Source organism: Mauremys reevesii, linkage group 5, assembly GCF_016161935.1.
Source record: "Mauremys reevesii isolate NIE-2019 linkage group 5, ASM1616193v1, whole genome shotgun sequence".
In the NCBI taxonomy this organism is placed as follows: domain Eukaryota; kingdom Metazoa; phylum Chordata; order Testudines; family Geoemydidae; genus Mauremys; species Mauremys reevesii.
The window spans coordinates 122,024,340-122,035,568 of NC_052627.1; the positions used below are offsets into that span (position 1 = coordinate 122,024,340).

Genomic DNA, 11,229 nt, shown 5'->3' on the forward strand with positions numbered 1-11,229 from the left:
TGAGCAGGGGGTTGGACTAGATGACCTCTTGAGGTCCCTTCCAACCCTGATATTCTGATTCTTCCTTGCTAGCTCTTGTCCTACGCCCTAAGAATATTAAGGGTAGGTACCAGAGGTGAAGTTCTGACCCCACTGAGGAATTGATTTTAGGCTAAGAGTGTAAAACAGAACAATTGTCCAGTCAGTTCCGCTCCCTGCTACTGATTCAACCATTATCTGGTAGTTCTCCAAGCTTTAACATCTACAGTGGAAGGAGTGTGACAGATCAGTATATCTACCCTGTTTCCCATTCAATTTTCATTTTGAAGGAGTAGCGGGGGCAATGGTGAAGGAAGAGCAGGCACACAGATCTGATGCTCTTTTATCTTTCACTTTCTAAAGCAAGACAGTCTAAAAATTAAAGATACCTCTATCTCAACACACACACACACACACACACACACACACACACACAAAATCTGTTCACAGGCACAAGCACAGATTTCTCAGAACTGTAAAGATGCCAAAAATTCATGGGTGCAGAAATCATCTTGCCCTGAAAGGTCTTTGAGGCAGTTCTACAACTTCAATCATAAAGATTTACTTACTGAGTTTCAGGCACTATTTCTTCAGCAGTCTCATCTGCAACAACAATTCTGTTAATCTGCTCTGTTGGAAGAGATTCCCTTTTTGGTACGGTGCTATCCTGTTCCTCTTGCTGATTAGCTTTTTCAGTGTTGAGTTTAGGGCATTTGGGTGAGCTAGAAACTTTGGAACCTCCTCCAAATGGATTAAAGTTTGGATCATCAAATTTTTCCCAGTCAAAGTTATAAGATGCACTGGAAACAGGAATTTCATTTTCTGTTTTACTCTTGCTTTTTGCCTCAGAGTTCTCCAATGTTTTCCCTAGAGCTATAGCGGTTTTCTTGGAAGGAGGCTTAATTCCAGGTCTTTTGCCTAGTTTCCTAGGAGGTGGCCTTTTACTAGCTGTATTATCAGTGAAGTCAAATTCTAGTTTTACAGATTCGGCATTGGAGAAGCTCGCCTGTTCTTCAGGTTTTGACTCTTTTGTTGACGTTCCTTCTGCTACTGCTGAATTCTGTATCTTTGATCCACTAGTTTTGAAAGGATGCGTTACATCAGAGCTATTAGAATCAAGGTTGTAGGACACTTGTACAGGTGGTGGAGAATTCTGTGTTTGTGTTGATCCATTGGAAGAACTGGTTTTGCTGACTTCAACAGAGGTGGTCTTTATATCCTGTTCAGTGTCATTAGGCATTGGTTTGGATTCATTACCCGACACCACTACATCCATGGAAACAGTTTCTTTTGTCACACCAATAAGGGTATCTGCATTTAGATTTGTTCTCTCAGACACTGCAGTAGTCAGTGGGGAAGTAACAGGAAGTGTTTCATCCAGTGATAGAGAATTTGTATCATTTTTCTCAGAAACCTTTTCAGGGTTGCTAGATAATATAGGAGACTTTTTTAGGCTCTCATGAGAATTCTGCATCTGAGAGGAACTCTGGAATGGATTGATGCTGTTTAAGTTATCAAAATCAATGCTGTATGTACCACAGCTTTTCACTGGCATCTCATCATCTGGATAAGGAATAGCACTGGCTTCCTCCTGCACTTGTGCATTTTCTCTAGTAGTCTTAATCTCAAATTCAGTTGCTTGCTGATTTCTGTTAAAGAAATAAAGTCAGTGTTAAAATAGTTAGCTAATTATAAATTAAGACACCATTTAAAAAAAAACATTTTCAAACTCATATGCTGGAATTTGCAAAGCTTTATGCTACATGAAAAGAGTTGGATGTGAGAGGGTTGAGATCACCATAAAAGCAAGAGAATTTGACCGATTTCTAAAGAGCCTACCACCTCGTATCTTGCTGTTCAGGGATTAGAGAAAAGCCAACAAGATCTGTCCTAAAGAAGTCAGTTCTCCTCCACCACCACCATTGTGGTCATACAGAAACACACTGCTGAGTCCCCTTCTTTTTCTCCTCAACCCCACCCAGGAATGCTTTACAAGAGAGGCTGAAATTCAGAGCACAACTCTCTGGATAGGCTGAATATGTACTGCAGTAGTAAAGAACCAGTAGTACTGAAAACCCCTACAATACTTAGTCCAGGAATGTGTACCATTATCTGTATCTAATGTAAATATTCACACAGTGTTTGTAAGAATTGGGGGTGACCATCAGCATAATCTATCAAGTAATAACATGACTCACTTCTTCCATTCCATCCTTTGCTTTCTCTGGTCACTGTTGACTCCCCCATCCCCTGCTGTCAGTGAACACTCCCTCCCCTCCCCAGAAATCTATGAAACATGTATGCCAGAATTTCATTTCTGCTCTGAATACAGAAGTTGAATGCTAAGGACTTACTAAAAACAGAGGGGCAAGGAAAAACACAAGGGGGGTGGGGGAAGAGATATGACTGACTGCTGTAAGTGAATAGATTATAGAAAGATTATGCATAATCACCACAGACACATTCCCATGCCACCCCGAGCTCAAGTTTGCTTATTTGTAGCTCATGTACAGACTATAGAGCATTAAGACATTACTTCCTGAAAAAGTATTTCCTCCCATTCTTTTGCAAAAGAGGCAAAACAGAGTACAAAAATAGTTATGAGTGCCACACACAGAAAAGCTATACAGGAAAACAATTAAAAGCCAACCAGTTAAAGTTCCAGCGTGATAAAGTTGGAAGCAAGAAAGGATATAGTTCACTATGGTCTCCCCACCCTGTGAGTCTCTGCAAGACTTGTTGTTTAAGTAATCAGACCCCTCCCAACCTCTTTAAGTACTTAACCAATAGGAGCCTGAGAACTATGCACCACAGTGCCCTTCTTTGAAAGTTTTCGTCTGTAGTGCTTTCTTCTTCCTAGTCCTAAAGTCAGTCTGGATGCTCCTTACCACAAATACAGCACTAGACTGTGCAGCAACACAAGAAGTCTCATTGTAGCATGGGGAAAGGGAGAGGAGACACAACAAAAGCACTCGGTCAGTCTATAAGATGCCACAGGACTCTCTGCTGCTTTTACAACAAATGCAGTAGCTCTTGAGATGCTGTTATTTGTGCCTGAATCATGACTGTACAACACCATCAATAAATGTTCCACTTTGCCATTGTAAAAGTCACTTAATCCCTGCATGTCAGACCTGGACATTTACAGATATAGGAGCAAGAAGTTCAGTTGGCATATGAATTACAACTAAGAAATTAGTGACCATGCCTAAAGATCTAGATCCAAATACTGCTGTTCAGTTCAGAGGGGCTGCATGGGTTTGAGATCAGAATTTGACCATTAGTCAAAGATTATCCAGTTCTTTTTTAGCCAGCTTGGAGATAATGATTTTCTGGAGGGAGGGGGGAAAAAAAAAAAAGCCATACAAGTAGGGTTTTCAAGCAATTAAACAAATGAATCACGATTAATTGTGAAGTTAAACAATAGAATACCATTATTTAAATATTTTTGGATGTCTTCCACGTTTTCAAATATAAAATATCAGAGGGGTAGCCGTGTTAGTCTGGATCTGTAAAAGCAGCAAAGAGTCCTGTGGCACCTTATAGACTAACAGAAGTTTTGGAACATGAGCTTTTGTGGGTGAATACCCACTTCGTAGGATGCATCCGAAGGACTCTTTGCTGCTTTTACAGAATATAAAGTGTACAGTGCTCACTTTATATAATTTTTATTTCAAATATTTGCACTGTAGAAAAATAGTATTTTTCAATTTGCTTAAGTACTGTAGTGCAATATCTTTATCATGAAAGCTGAACTTACAAATGTAGAATTCTGTACAAAAACAAAAGCATTCAAAAACAAAACAATGTCAAAACTTTAGAGTCTAGAAGTCCACTCTGTCCTACTTGAGCCAATCGCTAACACAAGACAAGTTTGGTTACAATTTGCAGGAGATAATGCTGCCCACTTCTTGTTTACAATGTCACCTGAAAGTGAGAACAGGCGTTCGCATGGCACTTTTGTAGCCAGCATTGCAAGGTATTTATATGCCAGATATACTAAACATTCGTATGCCCCTTTATGCTTTGGGCACCACTCTGGCAGACATGCTTCAATGCTGATGATGCTTGTTAAAAAAAATAATGCATCAATTAAATTTGTGACTGAACTCCTTGGAGGAGAATTGTATGTCTCCTGCTCTGTTTGACCCGCATTCTGACATATATTTCATGTTATAGCAGTCTCAGATGATGACTCAGCATGTTCTTTATTTTAAGAACACTTTCACTGCAGATTTGACACAATGCAAAGAAGGTACTAATGTGACATTTCTAAAGATAGCTACAGCCCTTGACTCCAGGTTTTAAGAATCTGAAGTGCCTTCCAAAAATCTGAGAGGGACGAGGTGTAGAGTGTGCTTTCAGAAGTCTTAAAAGAGCAACACTCCTCCAATGCAGAAACTACAGAACCTGAAACATTAAAAAAGAAAATCAACCTTTTGCTAGTGGCATCTGACTCAGATGCCAAAAATGAACATGCGTCGGTCAGTACTACTTTGGATTGTTATTAAGCCAAACCCATCATCCTCATGGGTGCATGACCTCTGGAATGGTGGCTGAAGCATAAAGGGACATATGAATTTTTAGCGCATCTAGCACCTAAATATCTTGCAATGCTTGCTACAACAGTGCCATGCGAATGCTTGTTCTTACTTTCAGGTGACATTGTAAACAAGAAATAGGCAGCATTGCCTCCTGCACATGTCAACAAACAAGTTTGTCTGAGTGACTGGCTGAACAAGAAGTAGGACTGAGTGGACTTGTAGGCTCCAAAGTTTTAAACTGTGTTCAAAAATAAAACAAAAAAAATTCTACATTTGTAAGTTGCACTTTCATGATAAAAGCAGCAAAGAGTCCTGTGGCACCTTGTAGACTAACAGACATATTGGAGCATGAACTTTCGTAGGTGAATACCCACTTCGTCGGATGCATGTGGGTATGCATCCGACAAAGTGGGTATTCACCTACGAAAGCTCATGCTCCAATATGTCTGTTAGTCTACAAGGTGCCACAGGACTCTTTGCTGCTTTTACAGATCCAGACTAAACACGGCTACCCCTCTGATACTTGATTTCACGATAAAGAGATTGCACTACAGTACTTGTATGAGGTGAATTGAAAAATACTATTTCTTTTGTTTATCATTTTTACAGTGCAAATATTTGTAATAAAACAAAGCAAGCACTGTACACTTTGTAATTGAAATCAATATACTTGAAAATGTAGAAAAACCATCAAAATATTTTTAAAATGTCAATAGGTATTTCTATTGTTTAACAGTGTGATTAAAACTGATTAATTTTTTAGTTAATTGCATGAGTTAACTGCGATTAAAATCAACAGCCCTACTTACAAGTGAGTACCACTGGAAAAAAAAAAATCTTAGCCATGTACATGTATTAAAAGGTGTAGGCTAAGGGCTTGTCTTCACAGCATCACTTTATAGGTACAACTCAAGCATTGCCTCTAGTCAGACTCCTTTGACCAGTATCCGTGAAAGCGCTGGGAACAGAACACAGGAATTACTATTGTAGTACTGCTTATTACTAGGGTATTTTTGCTCCAGCTACATAGGCTCCCCATATCATTCTTAATTTCACCACCAGATTCCTTTTCTTGTACAATTTAGAACTTGCTGACAAGTATGAAAGTGTCAAAGTTGATTATCTCTCATTAGAAATTTGTCTGCATAGTGATCCTCAACATATATTGCATTCACAAACTAGTCACTCTTAATAGCCTTAATAATTTGCAAGAAGATCGAGTGCATTACTCACACAGCATTGCTGGATTCAGACAGATGAAGGTCTCCTAGAACTTCAGTACAATCATCTAGTGTGAAAGTAGTCTCAAGTTTGTTTTCCATACTAGGACTCAGGATTCTGTGAGTCTGAGGATCCCGCATAGGAGTCTGAAAAGTTACCTTTGAGGTGGAAAAAAAAAAAATTCTGATTGAATATTTTTAAGCGCCTGACAATACATACATGATTTATTCTCTTAAGAGTGAGGTCCTGAAAGGGTGAGAAGGAAGCGGCTAACATAAATGCAGACATACCTTCATAGCTTTTGATACACTTTTTGGTGGCAGATTTTCTTTCTGTGATGGACGAAGGATAGAAGGTCTCCCTGTGGACTCTGGTGACGGGAAAAGGAAGGAACAGCTTTCTGCTGTTAGATCATCGCTGATGTTTTCACCATTTAAAATCTGCAGACTCATTCTAAAAAATAAAACACATTTACATGCCCACAACGTGAATGAGAGGGTGTGGTGAGACTACTGTGCTTTCAGATAACTGGAAACTTAATAGTCAGCCTGGCATGCTAGTGAAAGACTAACAGACACAGAACTGAGTTTTACGAATATTCTAAATCCTTATGCAAGTTAACATACTACAATACATTGAAAAAGCAGATACATACAATATTACATGAGCAATTCTGCCTTTTAAAACACAACATGGTCCCTACAGTTCTCTTCCCTCCCCTCCCTTCACCCAAACCTGACAGGAATGTGCAGACATGCAGTTGTCATGACATTCAAGCTAGACGTAGCCATAGTTTTTGCAGGGGAAACAGAATGCCTGCAAAATTTCTACATTTTATTTATAATGCATCATGATTAAGCTCTAGAAACTCCTTATTTGAACAGAGCGTTTGATAGTTAATGTTCTGAAATGGTACAGAAGGCATAGAGGTGTAATATGCATTTCCTCCGACTTTCTCAGGATGTCAGTTATTCATCCCCCTCAAATATAAATTGTGACTCAACAGTTCAAGCAGACACAATAAGACACATAGAACCATAGGGTCATATTTACATAAATATTATGTATAATATTTTAGCATGAGAACCGTAAGAGCTTTACAGGGAATACAATTTTTCCATTCAACGTTCCATACCAACGATACACAGCTCACTGGATTTTGTAGGCTGATTGGTTTTGAGTGATTTAGGGGAACACAATGTATAGTATGCTTACTTTTCAGTGCGTTTTATATAAGGACAAAAGAAGGGTAAGTTTAGAACACAGTGAAAGCAAGTATTCAATAATTATTATAAAAATGCTGGCATTGGACTAACTCTGGTGAATTCTGACACTCTTTTCATTAAGTATCAGAGGGGTAGCTGTGTTAGTCTAGATCTGTAAAAAGCAACAAAGAGTCCTGTGGCACCTTAGTCTGTGCCACAGGACTCTTTGTTGCTCTTTTCATTAGTCCATCTTTGTGTGTGTAAGACTGTGATAATAGTTACAGATGCTTAGTATTACTCTTGAATGTTTAAGAGCCATCTATGAGGGTTTTTTTGTTTTGTTTTTTTTAAATGGACAGGGTATGCAAGAAAGTTTAGCAGGATTGAACACGTCTGCTATTCTTTTTAGTCATCTTGTTTTAAAGGGACAGTGTCAATTCAAACTTTGGCCCCAAATTACAGCTCTGACAATCAAGTGAAGTTAACCTTGTTGCTTTTTGTCCAAGCCAAAGGTGTGTGAGGGGTGAATACACACACAAATCTGTGAGCAACAGTGAACTGAATTTTTAGAGTTGTAGTTGTAATATTCTAAGTAGTCAGTACATAAAATAGAAAGTTTAAGATAAGATTTAAGTTGACAGCATCCTTTTAATACCAGATCTCTTTACACAAGAAGGACCATTCAAAAACTTGTTTACTTATTCAATGTAGCTGCCTTTCCTTGTGCTGGAAAAGACAATAAAAGACCACTAGAAGACATATGATGTGCACAATAGGTATGCAGCATTAAGTTAAAGATACAACTTTTAGATAATGTTTTCACCTCTTAGCTCAGAGAGCCGAGAAGCGATTCCGCCCCCCCCCACTTCTATACATTAGCAATCATTTCTACATTCTGAAACAAAGTCATTGTAAATACTTAATCTCTGAAGTGGTGTTGCAGAGAGTGGACTACTTAATGTAAGTTTTGGTTGAGATCTTACCTACACAAGTTAATTGCTGTGAAAACTATAACTTGATCCAGTTGCATAAATATTAGTATACCATGAGATACAACTGAATAAGAATTGTTATGCGTAAATGTGATTGAGTTAGTATGTGAAAGCCATCACTAAGGTTTCTGCCTTGTATATATAAAATCTCAACAATGTAATATTTAATTGCTTTAGGTTTTAGTGAAGGAGATAATTAAATGCATTGGTGCCAAGCTGCAATTGCATATTCAGAATTGTCAATATCATTAGATTAAAAAGGTCAACTCAGGTTTCTCAGACCAAGTGCTATGTATGCCTCAGAATGCACAAAACCTGAAATTAGAAGATGCACAGCTAAAACTGTTTAGCAGTACATTTTGGCGCATATGTCAAATTTTAAGATCATGGCAACAGCATACCCAAATACTCATACAGTTGTGCATACTTAAAAGTTTGCATTAAATATTCAGCATAGAGAGAAGAGACTTCTGTGGAGCATTATGAGTAATGCCTTCAGTTGTTCAGCAGAACACAGGACATGAAGAACAGGTAGCTTCAGTGCTTTGCATGCCCAGTGTTCTATCCTGGCATGTGCATGTTGTCTATGTACAGTTCATAGAACAGTGGCTCTCAACCCACAGACCACTTGGGGCCCCATCTGCACATAGATACAGCCCATACGACATCGCCAGGGCCATACAGGTAGTACTGTATATATTGTGTGGATGTGGCCCACATAACACACAGAGAGCTGGATATGTGACCCACAATGGTAAATAGGTTGAGAATCGGTCATAGAATAACATTGATATTTAAAGATACCATGGGCACGTGTAAAACATGCCACATTGCCAAAAAAAGTTTTTAAAAAATATTTAGCTCTTAGATTTAGCACTCAGTAAGAGCATAGTCATTGGGATGACAATACCCATGAAAAAGAAAAAAAAATTAAGTTAGCAGCAAATGTAAATGAAAATCGATTTTCATTTACAACTGTAAGAGAGGATTGCTAGGCTGATTTTCTCGGACTTCCCAACCACAAGAAGTCATCATGTTTAGTAAGTTCCAGCCCCAAAGGCAAGCCCGCAAAAGCAATACACAACTCAAAGGAACGGGCTTACAGTGACACACCCTCGTCAGTGAGCGGAAGAGATCCCGGTCATGCCACTGCCAAGCCAGCTGATGATTAAACCCCCTGCCCCTCCCCCACGCCCCTGTAACGCATTTCACGGGAACAAAAGAGGGTCTTTTTTTCTGGTGAATCACCAAGACATTCGGTTACCAGCCGAGCCAATAGTGCAGCAGCGAGTCCCCCACCGAGCAGCCACACACGTTACCCCTGAGCTGAAACAACGGGGAAGGGAGAACAGACTCGAGGGGGCGACGGGAGAGTGCGGGGCTTAGAGGCCGATAGACGAACGCCCCCCCCCTTGTCAGGGCACCTTCACCGCAGCGTCACTGCATGAGCCAAACCCGCCTGGCCTAGGGAGTCCCATTAGCCCCCCACCCTAAAATACAAACAACCCCCCCCGCACATCCCCCTCCCCGCCCCCCACAGCGGGGAACCCACCCCGACACCTCAGCGCCTCCCACCCCACCCCGCCAGCTTCCCCGCAGCAGAGGGGCGGGGGGGGGGCTCCCACCTGCCGGCGAGTTCCAGGCCTGAGGCCTCGCCTGTGTGCTCGGCTGCCTCCCCTCTTCGCCCGGCAGCCGCTCTCCCCAGCACAGGCAGGCAGGCAACCAGCCCAGCCACTCGCCGCAGTCTCCGCACTCGCCTCCGCCGTCTCCGCAGGAGCGAGAGCGAGAGGGACAAGACCAACAGCAGCAGCACCAGCAAGAAGAGCAGGAGAAGAAGAAGGAGGAGCCGCCGCCGGAGTCGGAGCCGCCTCAGGATTTCAAATGTCAACGTTAGCTCGACTCTGCCAATGACAGGCCAGAAACCTAACAAGTCAGAGGTGGCCTCGGTATGAACAGACCAATCAAAGCGGGGTCTAGGGGCGGGGCACGCAGCTAATAAAAGCTCCCCAGCCAAGTCTCTCAACAACTAAGCGATGCTGCGTGAGATATGCTGGGAGGGAGTTTTCTAGGGAGGTAGTTTTCTAGACACGAGAACTTTTGTCATCTCGCTCCCGCTGGCTAAGCACCAAATTCTCCCCACGGGCTTCCAGGGGGCTCAGACTCAGGGGCTGATGCTGGTGAGCTCAGGAAAGCCAATGAGAGACCTAAATATATTCTGCTTCAAATATATGTTTCCTACAAGGAATATGCTGTGATATTTACTAATAAAGAGCATAGGTCACTGAAACAACCCCACAACTGTCGGTATTACAACAAAATTTAACCTGGGCAAATAATTACTTTAATCCTACACAGATATTATTTAAAAATCTTACTGCAATATAAATATTGCAATTATCTATTTCAAGTCCCACTACTGCAAGGATTCTTATGCTCACATGGGCACAAATGCCATAATAAGATGTTTGTAGGTGGATCATTACACCTGCATTGACCTCATGTCAGGATTCAATCCCAGGACTTGCATAGGACTTTGTGTGAGGAAGGGGTCTGCACAAGTGGGTCCCATTTGCAGGATAAGGACCTTTGGTATTTATGAAGCACCAAGCCAATAAAACTTGTTTATTTCTGAAAAATGTAAATGTTAACAATGACATCAAACATTGCTTTGGAAAGAACAATAAAATACTCTTGAAATTACTACACAAGGCCCAATCCTGCAATTCTTACTCACATTAATCTCACAGTCAACTTGTGACAATGCCATAGGATGCTGTGAAGGCCAAAAAAAAGAATTAGGCTATGGCTACACTTGCACTTCAAAGCACGCAGCGCTTTGAAGCGCTAAGTGTAGTCAAAGCGCCAGCGCTGGGAGAGAGCTGCGCCAGCGCTGTCCGTACTCCACATCCCTGTGGGGAATAACGTACAGCACTGGGAGCCGCGCTCCCAGCGCTGGGGCTTTGACCACACTGGCGCTTTGCAGCGCTGCAATTTGCAGCACTGGAGAGGGTGTGTTTTCACACCCTGCTGCAGCGCTGCAAATTTGCAAGTGTAGCCAAGGCCTTTGATAAGGTCATGGAGCATAGGTCCATTAATGGCTATTAGGCAAGATGGTCAGGGAGGCAACTCCATGCTCCAGGTGTCCCTAAAGCAGCAACTGCCAGAAGATGGAACTGGCCTCAAAACTGCCCTATTCTGTTCATTCCCTCTGAAGCATCTGGTGCTGGCCACTGTCAGAAGAAAGGATTC

At 41.3% G+C, this 11,229-nt stretch overlaps 1 protein-coding gene across 2 annotated transcripts in view; it reads right to left on the reverse strand.

The window, feature by feature from the left end:
* TACC3 (transforming acidic coiled-coil containing protein 3) overlaps positions 1-9,823 on the reverse strand; it is a 33,855-nt gene extending 24,032 nt beyond the window's left edge. Inside the window, exons 1-4 of one of the 2 annotated variants that reach the window (XM_039541289.1) lie at positions 9,606-9,823; positions 6,074-6,236; positions 5,796-5,941; positions 588-1,667 (exon numbers count right to left, since the gene is read on the reverse strand). In XM_039541289.1, the coding sequence (XP_039397223.1) occupies positions 588-1,667; positions 5,796-5,941; positions 6,074-6,235 (1,388 nt within the window). In that variant the 5' untranslated portion in view covers position 6,236; positions 9,606-9,823. The remainder of the gene's footprint in view (positions 1-587; positions 1,668-5,795; positions 5,942-6,073; positions 6,237-9,605) is intronic. The other variant, XM_039541288.1, reaches the window with a different exon arrangement.
* Positions 9,824-11,229: the final 1,406 nt, after the last annotated feature.